This window comes from Petaurus breviceps, unplaced genomic scaffold, assembly GCF_028583685.1.
Source record: "Petaurus breviceps papuanus isolate PSGF00001 unplaced genomic scaffold, PetGlider_PUasm1.0 38, whole genome shotgun sequence".
NCBI lineage: Eukaryota > Metazoa > Chordata > Mammalia > Diprotodontia > Petauridae > Petaurus > Petaurus breviceps.
The window spans coordinates 61,930,882-61,948,767 of NW_027186304.1; the positions used below are offsets into that span (position 1 = coordinate 61,930,882).

At 34.4% G+C, this 17,886-nt stretch overlaps 1 protein-coding gene across 3 annotated transcripts in view; it reads right to left on the minus strand.

The window, feature by feature from the left end:
• The window catches only part of ATP6V1H (ATPase H+ transporting V1 subunit H), a 114,968-nt gene that overhangs the window by 56,703 nt on the left and 40,379 nt on the right, over positions 1–17,886 (minus strand). For all 3 annotated transcript variants that reach the window (XM_069099941.1, XM_069099939.1, XM_069099940.1), the window contains 2 exons: positions 8,091–8,269; positions 1,400–1,525 (listed from right to left, as the gene is read on the minus strand). In XM_069099941.1, coding sequence (XP_068956042.1) covers positions 1,400–1,525; positions 8,091–8,269 — 305 coding nt within the window. The remainder of the gene's footprint in view (positions 1–1,399; positions 1,526–8,090; positions 8,270–17,886) is intronic.

The following is a 17,886-nucleotide window of genomic DNA, read 5'->3' on the forward strand; positions in this document are numbered from 1 at the left end:
CTTCATCCTCTATGAAATCAGTCTTTATGTATGAGTTATTTATCCATTTGGAGTTTTTCTTGATAAATGGTACAAAATACCGGTCTAAGCCTAGATTCTGCCACACTTCTTTTCAGTTTACCTAGACGTTTTGACAGATAAGTAACTTTAAAATGGGTTAACAGCATAACTAGTTCAAATGTCAGAAAATACTTGATTTATCAAAATCAAAATTTAATTTAATTAAATCAAAATAACTGATTTAAAAATCAATCAACATTTATCAAGTACATATTATATACAAGGTTCTGTGGAACATAATTGGGGCTGCAAAGACAAAACAAGATATAATTTCTGTCCTCAAGAAGCTGACGTTCATATTCATATACATGAATAATTATGATGCAAAATTAAAATCTTTTTCTTTTTATTGCCCCTAACCTTTTTGTAACCTTATGTACGTGAAATTAAAATTGTGTCTGCAGAAGCTACATTTCTTTAGATCCTGAATCCTTAGCATATACCCTCCAGTAAAATATGTTGTATGGCAAATGATTATTGATAACTGTAATTTTTATCATACAAGGAGGGCTTTAGAAATCTTCATTATAAAAGTAAAATTAAATCAATATAAACTTCAGTTTAACCTTCTGACAACTTTGGTTATCACTGTCCATTAACATACATGTGATCTTGAAGAAATGACTACTACCACAATTTTCTCACAATAACTTCACGAATGTAGTCACCAAACATAAATCTTTTCTTATCTGAAGATAGAAATATCACAAGAGAACAAAGATTCTGCCCTATTGCTTTCCTTCAAGCTAACAATACCTACCTAAAACAGAGATATTTTTAACTTGAATTTTCATTCAACATGAAAGCAAATCAAGGATAGCTTTGCCTTAGATAAAAGGATTTTGTAATAAATGCTTTCCTTGGTGTTAAATATATATTTTAATCAGGTCTGGATTTTTTGTGAGTTGTTTGCTATATAATTATTTATTTAAAAGATATCACAGGCAAATAAGTAATTTTTATATATTTAAAATATATAAATATAAAAAGATTTTTTAAAGTGCTATTAGGTGCTATTAGAAGTATATACATCAAAGTCCTCCCAAAATGAACCCAGGTCCATATGAGTCAAGTCCTCTGGGCAAAATGTAGCATATATTTAGCATGTATCCTGTTTTTATCTGTGACCATGCCATGGCCTTCACTCCAGTAGAATGTAAGCACCTGAAGGACAGATTGTCTCACATTTGTATTTGCATTTCCAGTGTCCAGAAATATAGTAAGTACTTAATAAATGCTTGCTAATTTAAAAATTTTAAAGAAATACAAACTTCTTTCAATCTAAAGAATCTAAACATGAAGTATAATTAACAGACAAATTTTTTTAATAAGAACTTACTTCAACAGCTCATAGTTCTTTTCATTTAACCTCGCAGCATTCTCCCTCCAAAATTTTTCTGATTTATGAACAGGGCTCCATTCCAGTCTTCCTGACTTGAGTTCTGAACTGTATTCATCAAATGAGCTATAAAAATATTTTTTAAAAAATTTTTAAAGTTGTCTCTAATAATTCAAAGCCTGAGTCAAAAGGTTTTCCCATAACCCCCAGCAATATAAATTGAAATATTGTGAACTTCAAATAAGATATAATTATATCAAAAGTAAGGTAACTACTAATAATACTGAAAATGTAATAAAACTTTCATAGTATCTTTTATGAAATTTAAGTAAAATTCACTTTTAGGGTGCCAGACATGAATAAAAGTATGTGAAGTCACAAGATAGTGTAAGTAGAAGAGACAAGAGTCTCATAGATTTAGAACTGAAACGGACCTCAGAGATCATCTAAACCCTTCATTTACAGATGGGAAAACTGAGACCCAAAGAAGCTGATTCATCTAAAAGCAGATGGCATATGACCTCATGTCCTCTGTCCCCAAATTTGATGCTATTTTCACTGTTAAAACTAATCATAAGTATGAAATGTTACAGTCAAGCTAAAATGGTTGGTATGAAATAGAACACACTTAAAATCAGTGTCTAATAAGTCTAACAAGTAAACAAAGTTATACAATGCTAGGACATGGAGGGATATATACATATATGTGTGTGTGTGTGTGTATATATATGACTTCACAAGTATAAGTGAGACTTGATGACACAGAAGTTACAATTAGAATACATCAGAGAAAAATACATTTTTGTCACTTAAAAAGAACAAAGATCACTATTTTCAACTATGTGAAGGCCTATTCTTTGTAAGAGGACCTAAGCAAGTTTTGTTTAAAGAAAAAAAAAAAACAACAGGCTAGAAACAGAACTAGGAACAAAGGGAAGAAACTCCAGAGACATATTTCAGTTCTATGGAAAGTTTCCTTATGAGTAACACTGGACAAAAATGGAATGGGCTACGTTGACAGTGAGGGAATTCCCCCATCTCTGGAGGTCTGCTAGGGGTTATGACTTCCTCTTGGAGATGTTGTAGAAATAATTCTTGTTATAGTTTTAACTAGATTTATAGACCTAAATCAGATTCTGTGATTCAATGAAATCTAACTGAGGGAAGGTAAAGTAGCCCTATTATGGTGAAGCACAAATACTTTTTTAAATACATGAAGGGAAAACCACAGTGCAGAACATTTGGCTGAAAACTGAAGGCAAGGAACAGTCAACAAACATGCATTCAGTGCTTACCATGCATCAGAAAAAGAAAATTATATGTGACATAAGCAGGAAGAAGTAAGATCAAGGAGTCAATGAAGAATTTCTCAGCTATCCAAACAACTAGTTAAAGTCTCTTCTGCTGAATGGTAGATAAATTGAGTGCCTTTCTGATCATCTGAGATCTTCACAGAGAAAGCACTGAAAGGAATCTTAAACTGAATCCAGGTGATCAAGAAAGAAATGACTGTTGGAAGAGGATGCAACTGGAACCTACCAAGTAAACATTTATAATTAAAGTTTTTGACAGACAAGGAGTGAAACTCTTTGACTATAGAAATATGCCCTAAAAATTAGGAAGCAGATTTCAAAAGTTTAAACAAAAGATAATCATGATCCATGGCCAAAGGCTCTAAAAATGAATGAATATCTCTCAAAATATAATTTTTCTGAAGGAAATGGGGAGTCATGTAAAAGGATGAATATAATTTAACAGGGAACTCTCTAACAAGCCTGGGTTTTTGAAAGTCATATATAAAACATGGAAACAGGGTCCAATAACCAAGAAAGAATGAAAGAGTGGAATGACTAAATAAGAAAAGTGTCAGAAGGACAAAAATGAGAGCAGACTTGTGAAAAGCAAGAGAAAATACAAAGTGCTTTAAAAAAAAAAGTTATTACAAGAAGGAAAAAACTAGGAAGGGAAAAGCAACTAATAAAGAAGATGTGGAGGCAAAGCCAAACTATTCAAACATCTCTTTTGCTTCTGTCTTCTTAACTACAAAGAATCATCTTTTTACTGGAAAAGGTAAAACAAATATGGTTAAAGAGAAAATAAGAAAGCTACGGCACAAAAGCAAGTAAATTCAAATCTCCTAGTCCAGGAAACTACATCTGCTTTTCTGAATCCAAGAATCAATAATGCAGGGGGGAGGGGATTTTTTGTAATTTTTCATCATGAAACCAGAATCTTTAAAAAAAAAAATTTTTAAAAGAGGAACCTTTAAAGATCTGTCAATAATTAAGACATTCCAGAAGACTGGAGATGAGCAAATGCCCCAATTTTGATAGGGGAAAATGGTAAATTAAAAAAACTATAAACCAATATGCTTGACAGAAGTCACCAGTAAAATAGGACAGGTTACCAAGTAAATATTTACATCTTTATGTATTCATAAAAATGTGTCTGAATTGTCAGCAGAAGGCGCAGTTTTACTCTGTTTGGCCCACAGAAGGCAGAACTAAAAAGAGTGGGTAAAAGTTTCAAAGAAAAGTATTTAGATTTGATATAAGGAAAAATTTGCTTAAAATTAAAACTATCCAATGGTGGAAAGGGCTACCTTGGGAAGTTTAAGCAACAACTAGAGGTTTTGAAGTTTTGTGTGTGTTATAAAAAGGACTCTTATTTGGGAAAAAGTAAGATTAATCTCTCTAGTCCCTTCCAATTTTGAAATTCTGTGTTTCTAAACAGGAATTGTAATGGGCATAATAAATAAGCCCCAAACATAGGTACAAAGAATCTAGTACAAGAATACAGAATGAAATGAGGACTAGAAAGCATTAATATCTTGAGAAAAATACTTTAAGAATTTTAGGTGACACAAAAATCAGTAAGGCATCTATATGGTGTTGCAGCTTCCCCACCCTTCTCTTTACCCACCTGACCCCGAACTCTCCCTGCGAAGGGGAAGAGAAGAGGAGAATCAATGGCCTTCTAAGTAACAGGGTGGAGAGAAACTTGGGTTTTGAGACAAGAACATCTAGGTTGGAATCTTGACTCTGACACACACTAGCTGTGTGACCATGAGAAAGTCGATGAACTTCTCAGTGGGTCCAGGCTAAACTCTCGGGTTATAACTGTCAACTGAGTAGATGATATAAGTCAGCTAAGGGAGTTTCTAAACCACAATTCCCTATGCCAATAGTTTTCAAACTCTTTGGTATCAGGATTCTATTACATGCATAAAAATTACTGAGGAATCCCTAAGAGCTTTTTTTAATGTGGGTCATATCTGAATATATTTACCATTAAGACATATTGGTATTGTTATGAAAATAGTTTTGGCTTCACAGATACCCTCAAAGTGTGATCTTCTTGAGAACGATTACCCTTTACTAATAAAATGGCAGGTCTGGACCCCCATACAGGGGGAGGAGAGGGAAGAGAAAGCTACACTGCATTAACAGAAGCTTAGAACCCAAAACAAGAGAGTTAATAGTGTTGCTTTGCACTACTCAGACAAATTTCGTATTTTATATTCAAAACTGAAAGAAATCTAGGGAGAAGTAGACTGGATAGTAAAAGGACCTTCAATTCACTTGCAAGGTAGTATTTTGACCTTAAAAAATGACAACTTAGTTGGGTAAAGGGAAAGAATAATACCTATCAATTAGTAGAAAGAGTAGACTAAATCTGTATTAAGTCCAAAATGCAGACCCAGGATGAATAGATAAAAATTACAAAAAAGATAATAATCAATGACAGAAAGAACTTCCTAACAATTAAGAATGTTTGAAAACAGAATGGAGTAGTTTGTGAGATACTGAGTCCCCTATATCTACAGGTGTTCATGCAGAAACTAGAGGACCATTATCTGCAGTGTTGTACAGGGAATTCATGAAAAAGGTAACAAGTTGAATTAAATAACCTACTAGGACTCTTTCAACTCCAAAATTTCTATGATCACAAATACAAAAACATGAATGCAATATTGTTAATTTACATTTTTGCCACGAATTCAGAACCTGAACAATGTCTTTAGGCACTAAGCCCTTTAATTTAAAAATAATAATTAGCTGTTAAAAGTGGATGGTTTTTTAAATCTCCAACTATTCTGAACAAAGCATCACTTATGTCTCCATGCTATGCCCAAATTGCACTGTAGGAAGTAACTGACATTTAGTTCCAAAGAAAGCAAATGAGTCAGGAGGAGGGAAAAAGAGAACCAACTTTTATATTTATCACCAAGACAGTCATCAGTTAAAGGACTCAGGCAAATGAACACATGTTCCTATATTTCAGGTTTAATGATAGCAGAAAAAAAGCCTTCTAAGAAATTTGGTGAGGACAGTCATCTTGACCTTGTTTAAGTATTCAGGAAAACAAGTATCATATGAGGACTTCTTAGCAAAGATGGGTCCATGAAAGGTATTATCCAAGCCCAGGTCTCAGGCATGACAAATAAGAGGTTCAGATGATAAAAAGAGTCAATAAAAAACCAAAGAGAAAAACCAGTGATTTTTCCCAGTCCGCACAAAAATCACAGGAGTTGAGACCCAAATCTGATTGGGACTATACCCAACAATTACAATAAAATTAAAAACTTGGAATACCTTATACAAAAAGGCAAAAGAAGAAAAAGGGCTTACAGCTAAGAACAACACATCCTACAAAACTGAATAAAATTCAATACTGAAAAAAAAAATGGACCTTTAATGAAATATTTTCAAGCATTCCAGAAGCAAAGACTGATTCTGGGTATAAAAAGACAAAGCAAGAATGATAGGGGCCTTAGAGTACAAAAGCTCGAACTATACTATAATACAGGAATCACTAAACCATCTGGTACTGGCCAAGAAACTTAAAAGTTCATCAATGGAACAGATTAGGTAAATAAAATCCAAAAACAATAGAACACAGTGACATAGTTTCAATGTAACACGCAAAAAAAGAAACACAAAAATGCAAAACTGAAATAAGACCTAAATGAAAAATGTCATATCATGAATAAATTAGAGGAGAAAAAGAGAGATCTTTCACAACTATACCTAGGGACAGAATTCTTAACTAAACAAGGGTTAGTTTACATGTCAAAGACAAATGGATCTTTTAAAATAACCAAGAGCTTTTGCACAAGATAAACTAATACAGTAAGAATATGTATAGAATCCATTAAATGAGCTAAAATCTCTGCAACAAATTTGTCTGAAAAAGGTCTGACAGCTAATATATATGGGGAATTAATATAAATATATCAGAACAAGAGTCATTTACTAATTGATAAATGGTAAAAGGAAATAGGCAGTTTTCAAAGGAAGAAATGTAAGCTCCATATTTTTTAAAAATACTGTATTAATAAGAGAAATATAAATTAAAACTTAAATTCTAAAAAAAATGACAATAGCTGGAGGGGCCTATCAGAGGACAGGCACATTACTAAAACACTGTTGTTGAAGCTGTAAATGGTCCAACCATTTGAGAAAACCAAATACCATTACTATGTGCATACACCAAAATGTTCCAAGAGAAGGAAAAGATCCATATGTACAAAAATATTTATGGCAGCACTTTTTGTTATAGCAAAGAAAAAACTGGTGTCCATTAATAGGCATATGTATGGACAAACTGTTGTGTATGAATGTAATATTTCTATGCCATAAAAAAAAATAATTATGATGAATTCAGAGATGCTCAGGAACTTACATAAACTAATGCAGGCCAAAATGGGCAATACCAGGACAATAATTTCCATGATGATCAGAGTATTATACCAGTGAAATACTTGAGAAATCTGATCAATTCTACAACCAGTCATAACTTTAGAATACTGACAACAAAGCATGCCTCCTATGTCTTGGGAAAAAGGTAATATATTGGAGATAAAGAGATATAATATTTTTAGATGTAGTCAAAGTGTGGATATGTTTTGTCTGACTATATGCATTTGTTAAAAAGGAGGGCTTCTCTTTGGTTGGGGTTGGGAGATGAATTAATGAGTAGTGACAAAAATGCTCCTTATCCAAAAAGAGCATCAATAAAACATTTTTTTAAATACAAGAAAGCAAAAATATTCAGGAATCCCAAGTAGGGAAATCTTGTTACTACCTTGTTTAAGTTATTTTAGGAGGACAACTACTTTACCCAGAGTTTTATTTATTTCTGCCACTCTACATTCACTCTAAAGTGATGTTCTTTCTTTTCTGTGAAGGAAATTTGGAGATCCTGGAGTTTTCTGACCTACTCTGCCATCTTCCTAAATAAATTCATACTCAATTAAAATGGTACTTGCTCCATAAAACCTTTCAAAATCTTGTATCCTGCTCCTTCCCATCCCTTAGTCAGAAATAATCTTTTCCTCTTATAACGTTATATAAACTCTGCTTTTATATCCTTAGAATGCCTTTATCCCATACTACTACGTATTTTATCTGCACATGTGTCTCATCATCACATTCCTTTACCAAATTAAAACCTCCATGACATTATACTCTTAGTTTTGTAACCCACCATTGCATTAGGTTTTAACATGTCTATTAAACTGTATTTGGGGAGAAGGGAGGAAAAGGGCTGAATCTTTGTCTAATTCTATTTTAAAATACAATTATTCAATACTAGAGTTACCAATTTGCCTAAAAGATATGCATTCCTATGTGTACACACCCAAAATCTTAAAATAAATTTATTCAAATTAAGTCATGCTACAACATACCTAAGATCCTGGACACTTTCACCAAGTTTGTCCAAAAGAAATTTTATATCTTCACTTATATCTTCATCATCATACTTTTGCTGATCCAAGTTCTCCAACTGTTTCAGAACTTTGCACTGAATCATAGCCAGGGCATATTCTTGGCGAGTTTCCCTTTCAGTTGATTTTTCTAAAAGGTTCTAAATTAGAAAAATGTAAATTTCAAATGAGACTTAAAATATGAGGAATGTAATATATGGGAGAGAAAATAAGTAACTACACGGCATTTATATTAAGCATTATAAATTAACATCTAATTAGTGAATTTGAGCAACATTTCTAAAAACAGGACAAAGTAATTAATATCCCATGCTATTACTAGAAAAAAATATGATATATGAAACCATGACTGCCTAAATCCAAATTACCTGGTCAAAATTACTATACAGAGTTCTAACCTTAAGGAAAGATCACATCATTGATTCTATTTTTTACCTAAAGGAGACTCTCCTAGGTTCTTTTCCACCATTCTAATCCAGGGTCCTTATCGTTTCACAACTAGATTATTTAAAATAATCCTTGAACTGACATCACTGATCCATCCTGCCCACTGCCACCACACTTACCTTCTTGAATTTTTTTTCATTATGTCACTCCCCTGTTCAAAACCCTTAAATGACTCCCTAGCACATGGGTCCATAGCATCATGGCCAACTTACTACACTTGGTATTCAAGACTCTTCAAATAATGGTTCAATTGTTATCTCTCACTATACCCTGACAGAACCATAGGCAGTTTCACTTCCATATTTATATGTGGTACCTTTCATCTAAAATTTCTCTCCAGACAACCTAATAATTTTTCAAAGGCCTGCTATAGCATTCATTTGATAGTACTCACATACTATAATTTAACACCTGATTATATACTATTTGATCACTGATTCAAGTGAAATGACTCCTCAAAATACTTCCCAAAATTTTAACTAAATGACCAATAGCAAATACAAAGCTCTGCTGGTCCTTACCAATGTCTTGAAAAGTCAAAATTTCTGCAATAAAGTTAATGTTGTATATCTATACAGAATGTGTAACCTCTCTTTCTAAACAAAAGCCAGTAACCCAAGATGAAAAAAAAAATCTAACAAAGGCCATATAAGAAAACAACTTTGTTTAGAAAAAATTCAGTGATCAAATCATTTGTTTTTTAAATCAATAAATAAAATTTAAAAGCTTTACCAATGAATGCAAAGGAAAAAAAAATTTGGTTGAATCAAATAGAAAAAAGAGGGAGAAAAGATAGAATGGAGATTTCTATGCAGGACAGATTTTATATAAAGAGCCTATGTTGTACGCTTTGGGGGATACTGCTACTCAGGACTTTAAAAGCTATGGCAAAGATTTACAACTGTATGCCTCACTGGTTTTGTGAACTCTTGGTACCTGCCCAAAAGGCCAGATGAAATTAAGACATCTGGGCAGTTAACATCAGATATTTCACATCCCCAGTATATGCCAAAAGGTTAAAGCAGAGCCTAAAATTTTGTTGAAATGGCTATTTGTCTTTGCACTTAAAATTCTTTAAGAAGGTAAAAAGATAGCCCCATCATCAAGTGCTGATATCACCAATCTTTATCATGTGACAATTAAATTAATGTTTACAAATTATCAAAAATTGTGATTTTTTAAAGTTTTTTTTAGCAGACTCTTCCCCATCTCATAAAATAGAGTAGATTGTACAAAATGATGACCATTTTGTATTTTTTGTTTCATCAAGCTGTCACAACCAAAGAACCCACCACCTTACTGACCAAGCTAAATGGTAATGAGCATCTCTCTCCTCCTTACTTAGCTACAGAAGTCCTAAAACAGTTATCACTGGCAGGGTAGACCTCATACTCCACTGGCCTTCAAATCATAATGAAGCATCAGACTAGGACTTTCTTCAGACAAATAATTGTATTTAACATTTATATAGCACATCAGTTTGTAAAATGCTTTGAAGAACTGTATAAGCTAAGTATTACAAACAGTTAACAGGTTTATTTAACAGATCTCCATTTAACAACATATGAGCCAGAGATTCAGGGAAAATAATTATCCTAGTGTCAGAGCTAGGCCTCAATCCAAAGTCTTCTAAGGTCAAACTTGACACTTTTCAGTACTCCATATTAACAAAGAAACACTAAATTTTTATCTATAAAAAAGAAAAGGTTTGTATCTGGAGTAAGTATTAAGGAGGAAATAACTATAGAGAGGGATAAGCAGGAAAAAAGAGGAAAAGAAATTAGAGAAGGTATATGTAACGAAACATGATGCAATATCACAAATACCCAGAGAAGAGAACAACGATCAAGAGATCCAATAAAAAATTACAGTGATTTATGCCTATCACAAAAATGGACAAAAAGTAACCCAAAAAGCCTATGGGCAATAGGTCAGGGAGCCACAATCAAAGTCAATAAAAGCAAATAAATCATCAACCTCACAACATGACAAGTGGAATTAAAGACATGTATTTGGTATTAAAGACTCTGTATTTAGTAAAGGAAGAGGAGAGGGATCTTCAGAAAAAACCCTAAGACGACTGCAAACCCAAAGCATGGTCCTTTGGAATAAACTGGGAGTGCTGGTGAGCAATCTGATTGGGGCAACAATCTAGGTCCAGGAGCTCCAGGGTCCCTACTATACTGTCCTGAGATAATATAAAGGGCCTTGATATCTAGCACTATAAACCTCAAGTAGCTAGAGGGATGAACAGGAAATGTTAACCCTGGGATATGAACCCTGGGTTGTCGAAGTCAGAAATCCAAGTAACCCAGCTGTTGACTAATAATAATGGCCAATAACCTATCTAAAAGCACATTGGGAAGTGGAGCCCATCTGTGGCACAAAACCCTAGCTCAAGAACCAAAGCTGGCAAGATGAGTAAATTAAGATAGTGACCACTATGAAGAATTATCATAATTCTAGAAATGTCTAAATATATTCAACATAGAAGAGAGCAATTCAATCACTGCAAGTTACAACTCAAAGGGAAAAAAAGGCTTTTCCACAAAGACTACGTGAATTCCTAAATTAAATTAAGCAAGATTTTTTTTAATGAAATAAAGCTCTGGAAAAAAGGATCACAAGAATGAATAGCACAGAATATAAATATAAAAATAGTAAACCTCACCAAATAACAGAAACCCTGAAAACAAAAAACAAACAAAAAAAGACCAAACAGAAATCAATGACTCCATGAGCCAAGAAATACTAGAATAAAATCAAAAGATAAAATCTTAATTCAAAAATAAGTGCCATGAAAAATAGGTCAAGATACTTAAGAATCATTAGATTTCCCCCAAAACAATGATTTTTAAGTAAGATTCAGGAGTCCAGATGTCCACATCAAAACATCACAAAAACTGTAAAAGATCTTTTACAACCTCAGGACAAAGGTAGAAAGAATCCACTGAAAGGAACCCCAAAATAAAAAAATCAAAATCTAGAGCTTCCACATTAAAAAAAAAAAAATACTACAAACTTCAAGCAATTCAAGTCCTAAGAAGCCAATAAGGATGACACAGGACTTCAGAGGAGATCTTGGAATACAATATTCCAAAAGGCAAAAGGTAGGGGCTTATAACTAAGAATACCTAATTACCTTACAAAGATGAACATAATCCTATAGGGAAGGGTGAAGCTGAGATGGAGTCAAGATGGAAAAGCAAAGCTCCCCTACCTCTAAAGCTCCTCCAAAATGACCTAGAAAAGTCAATAGACCAAATTTTGACTAGGAAATCTAGGAAAAAGTTACAGCGAATCATTTTTCCAACCCATGTCTGGAAAGGGGGACAGACAGAGATGTCTTTTGATCTTGACAGCATGGGGTATGGCCCAGAGCACACAGTACAAATCACTCCAAGGCAAAGAAGACATTGTGCACCAGAACAAGAGGACATTCCAGATCTGTACTGGAGCACAACAGAGTGTGGGAACTTTGTCGCCCAGTTCTGCGTCACTGATTTAAGATGGAGGAAGGGACCTAATCCCAGGCATGACATTCTGAGGTAAGAAGCAGTCACAAGTTCTTGGCTGTATACTGAGCAAGAAGGAAGTTCAGAAGCAATAGGTATGTGGCTCAGCCCCTAGAAGTGCAACAGGGTTCAGTTCCAGCTTCCATTCCAATCTGAAGCATGCACAGGAATAGCCTAGGCAGGAATCCCAGACACAAAGGAAACTTGTACTTGTCTTTCTGAACCATCAGAGCTTGCCAGCTGACTAACAGTGGCTGAGTTCAAGAAGACTCTTGCTCAGAATCAGTTCCAAGCTAGAAACTTTCAAAGCTCAAAACAGTGGTCAGTGATCAGTATTATATCAAACCATGCTGGAAGCACTGAAAGCTTCTTGGTCTCCAGCCTTGACTGTCCCTGAAAACCTGGAATAACACAACACAAAACCCTCATGAAAGCAACAAGACCAGCTCAGACCTTTCCTCAAGAAGTGCTCAGAACCTAGCCCTAATGTCAAGTTCAAAGTCAAAAAATAATAAAGAATAAACAGTATTTTTTAAAGTCTCATGACAAAATGCTATTATGGTGAGAGGGATGCTCAAGACCTATACTCAAAACCCAGAAGAAAAGAATGACCCCAAAACATCCACAAGCAAAGCCTCAATGAAAAACTTAGCTTGGGCACAAATTCATTCTGAATTCTTGGAAGACATAAAACAAGAGTGAAGAGTTAAAGAATATTTTTATAAATGATAACAGAATGGTAGAGGAAAAAACTGGAAAAGAAATTAATTATGGAAAGAACTGGGAAGGGAATGAACAGTTTAGAGGCACAAATGCCTGCCAAAGTAAGAAACTCCCTGAAAATAAAATGGATCAAAAAGAAGTCAATGACTCCGTAAGAAAAAATAAATTAAAACAAAGTCAAAAGACTTCTGAAAAATGTAAGAAAAGCTGAGTCATCTCATAGCAAAAATAACTGACCTAAAAAATAGTTGGAGGAGAAAAAAAAAATTTAAGAATTATTAGACTACCTGAAAGCTATGACCAAAATAAAGGCTAGACATTATGCTTCAGGAAATCCTAAATGAAAACTTCCCAGTTCTCTTAGAATCAAAGAGCAAAGTGGAAATGGAATCCAGCTTAGAGCCACCTCCTCCATGAAACAATACCCAAATCCCTCAATTTTTAGTTCTCTACTCTGCCAATTTTCCTTATACTACACCTATGTACATGTGATTGTTCTACACACACACACACACACACACACACACACACACACACACACACACACACACACACACAAGGACTAGTCTTTTTTTCCTTTTCTTTGCCTTGCACATAGTAAATTTCCACTGAAGGATTAATAAAAATACAAATAACCATGCATTTACCTACTTTTAAAATAGGCTAATAACTAGGAACATATAAGATAGATACAAAAAAAGATGAAGGAAATGTGAAAAGGTTAAGTTTTCTGGTTTTCTTTTAACATACGAGTGACAGATTTTCTGACTGAAGAGAATTATTTTTAATAAGACTGAAAGAACAATGAATAATTTCTATCTTAAATTAAGACTGTCTCTACTTCAGCAGTTAGAAACTATGTTCCTATTTTCCTTTTATAGGAATTCTAAAATTAATACAAATTGATTTGATAATGCCACAGCTTTTTTACTATGATTAAATATAAACACTGAAAAAGCTAACAGTACAAATGATTGAAAATATGAACACTGAGGATTAAAAGGAATTATCTAAAAATAAATTAGTGATAAGTGCACAATACTCAAAAGATTGCAAAGCACTTCACAAACACCATCTGATTTAAGTCTCAAAATAATCCTGTAAGGAAGGTATTATTTTTTTTCCAAAGAAAGAAACTAAGACTTTTGAAGGGTAAGTACCTTTCTCACAGACACACATTTAATAAATCTCATAGACAGGACTTAAAAACCAGGTCTTTCTGACTTCAAATTCACCCTTCTTTCCACTATACAATGCTGTCAGCATTCTCTAGCATAGTTACTGGGTAAACAATGGTTCAAAGAATAGCTAACTGGTAAATAAGAAAAAAGAAAAAGGAATTTGACTTAGTTAACTAGGTCTAGCAGTTACTAAGAAATGCTGTAGCACTGGAAAGGTAGTAACCCTGGGTTCTCAAAGATTATAACAAGGTATGGCAACTTCTATCAAGCTGCAAAGCCCTAGAGTATAGTTCTATTGATAGACCAATGTCCTCTGAGCTCAAAGGATAACCCAGCTATGTACTAAATTGCTAATCCCCAATAGCCACGATTTCATAAGACACTTGGTCATCCTGCCTTGCAGACCTCATGATAGGCCTAAATAAATGGACCACAATAATAACTATAAATCAAGTGTCACTATCTATGACAGAAAAAAAATTGGAGATATTCTATAAATAGCTTTTACCAAGATGCTCCAAAGCAAGTCAGTATGTACTTTGACTTTAATGTGCAAGGAGGCACGGATTGTAGAATATATGGTTCTGGAGTAAGAAATCAAAAAAGGAAAATATATTTGAATAATACAAAACTCTTCTGCAACCAGCAGAAACTTCAGATGGGAATAGAATAATTTGTTCCAAAGAATAAAGGAATTCAATGTGTAAGCCAAGGTGATATATAACCTAAAAACCTAAGCATAAACATCAATGAAAAAAGATGGAGGTTCAGTAAGAGGCATCTGAAGCATGCTCACAAAGAAAAACACAAGTGAGAAGGTTATTTTCTTTGCAAATGACCCAAACAAGAGAAATGCAAGGTAAACAAATATAGAAACCAAGGAAGGCAAAAGAAATTAAATAAATTACTTCAGGAAAAAGAGTAAAAAATAAATCAAAGAAGCTTACAGATTACTCAAAAGTCTCATGCCTCCATAATGTGGATACTTTTTCTCCAAGAAGGCAGTCAAGAGATCCCTGGGTGTGGTGAACATTGAACAATGTCCAAAAGGAAAGAACTACTCATATCTTAACTGAGTATTACAAATGTCAAAGAATTTTGAGCTAGAAGACAACCTAGAGAGAATCTAGTCCAACCTCCTTTGCCCAAAGTCACATAGCTGGTAAAGAGCAGAGTTGAGATTCTAATCTGGGTGTTTAATCCCAAAGACATTTAAAAAAAAAATGTTTCCCATCACATGATTTCTGTCAGACTGGGATTCCTTTGGTAGCAAATGCGAAAATCTCTAACAAATTGGAAAAAAATTAATTTCAACCTGCTATGTGTCTAAAATCATCCATTTGTAACTGCTGACAGAAGCCCCAGGTAAACTATGATCCCAAGAATCCTAGGGAAACTGAAGCATAAAATCACAGAATATTCTAATTGGAAGGGGCCTTACAGATAATCTAGACAAGGGGTGGGGAACCTGTGGCCTCAAGGTTGTATGTGACCCTCTGGGTTCTAAAGTGTGGCTCTTAGACTGAATCCAAACTTCAGAGAACAAATCCCTTCCATAAGAGGGCCACATGTGGCCTTGTGAACACAGGTTGCCCACCCCTGGTCTAAACCAATTTCTCCTCCCCCCTCCCTTTTTTTTCTTTTACAAATGAGGAAATAGAGGCAGCTAGATGGCGAAGTGAATAGAGCACTGGCCCTGGAGTCAGGAGGACCTGAGTTCAAATGTGGCCTCAGATACTTAACTTACTAGCTATGTGACCTTGGGCAAGTCACTTAACCCCCAATTGTCCTACCTTCCCCCCTCCAAAAAACAAAAATACAAATGAGGAAACTGAAGCCCAGAATGGGAAGGTGATTTCTTCCCTTCTCACTTCTTAGATCCCTTGTTTACTTCAAAATTAAGCTCTAACCCTTTCAGTATGAAGCTTTTCCTCCCTCTTCCAGCTATACTTCCAGCTAGGGTTTTCCTCAAAAGATTTCTATTTTATGTGTATATGTGCACGTACGTGTGTGTGTGTGTGTGTATACATAGGTAGTTTGTTTGGATTAGACACAGAGCCTTGTCATCTTAATCCCTTCGGGCTGGAGCTAGATGTTACATGACTCTGAAATGTAATTCCTCTTGGACCTTGAGCTATGATATGCCAAATGCTAATATATGTCATGGCAGCCTGGTTCTGGACAAGTTAAGGCAAAAGTTCACCTTTTAAAAAAGAGTCCAGGGATCCAGGAGTCAAGTCCAAGTTTTGGTAGAATATCAACAGAGCAGTACCCAAGGAGAAGGAGTGAAAATGACACTTAAGAAAATTAAGTCAGGAATAACAGTTGAAATGGACCAAGTATGGAGTCAGGAGGACCTGAGTTCAAATGTGGCCTCAGATACTTAACACAAAAACTAGCCGTATGAACTTTGGCAAGTCACTTAACCCCAATTGCCCTCCAAAAAGCACCAAAAAAAAAAAAAAAAAGGAATGGACCAAGTAAATAAAGAAAAATTCCATGTTAAATATAATATAATTTTGAAAGTTTCAAAAGGACTGATATTTAAGATATCCGGAGGGAAAGATACCAATTTTTTTAAATCATGGAAGGCATTATTATGCCTAAAAAGATAATCAAAAGGATATCAAATAACTGATTCATATGCTAACTTTTCTACATTTTAATGGATCCAAGATCTTTCTCAAGAGTATAGTTCATAATCAATCCATACATTCTTGTTGTATGTGTGTAATTCTTATCCATGTCCTCCCATAAATGTCTCACAGAAAGATCGACCCAAAGAGTTGCAAACCTTCCTCAACTTCATGAAATAACTACTAAATGCCACCCATGCACAAGGGATTGTACTGGGAAGATATGAACATATATTAAGATAGCCCTTATTTTTATGGAACTTGAATTCTAATAAAGGCTATGACCCACACATAATTATAACGCAGAAAAGCGTATGATGAGCACTTAAGAAAGGTACAGAAAGGTAGTTATAAATGTCTAAGAAAGAGAAAATAATTTTTGATTGTGAGAGATCGAAAAAGGTTTCATAAAGTAAGATATTTAAGCTAGTTCTTTAAGAATGGGCAAAATTTCAACAAGTCTGTGGAAATAAAACTTAGCACTTTATTTTAAGTTATATACTGCCTTATGTTAGTTATTTCACATTTTTATTTTATCTCTAAGAAAATACAAAATAGTTAGCTCCAGCGCTCTTCCCTAAGTATCTAGCACAGTAGTAGGCAAAGTAAAGATGTTTAATAAATGTTTGCTGATAGATCATCACGACAGAATCCACCAAACCTGCACAACCTGCGGCCTGTCAAAGGATTTCAGGATATTTTCCTCTACATTTTTCAAGGGCTGGTTTTTTTCATTTTTTCAATTTGGCTGGTTGCAGGTTGTGCAAGTCTGCTCTATACCAATGCTGGTTTTAACCAAGTCACAGAATCAATTATTACAGTAAGCTACAATCATCAATAGCAAAGGCAGCTAACAAAAACCACTATCAAGAAATTTCATTATCCAGACTTTACCACCATGCCTCAGCTGCCTTCTCCCACTGCTGGAACCTCCATTTTGAAGAAGGGTCCACCCTAAATGTCTTTCATTCTCCGAACTCTGCCACCACTCCCCATCCTGGCTTTTCAGCTTCCTTTTTGTGTTGTGTCCCACCACTAGAATTTAGGATTCTTGAGAGCAGGGTCTATCCTTTCTTTCACTTGTATTTTTATCCCCAGTTTTTAGAAAAGCATCTGGCACACAATGAATATTTAATAACTTACTCATTTATTTGCCATTTTAAGTTCATGAGCTTACTAATACTGAAGAAAATCAAATGAAGAATTATAGTAGATATAAGGCCTTAAACAACAGAATCTGTTATATCTTACAAAC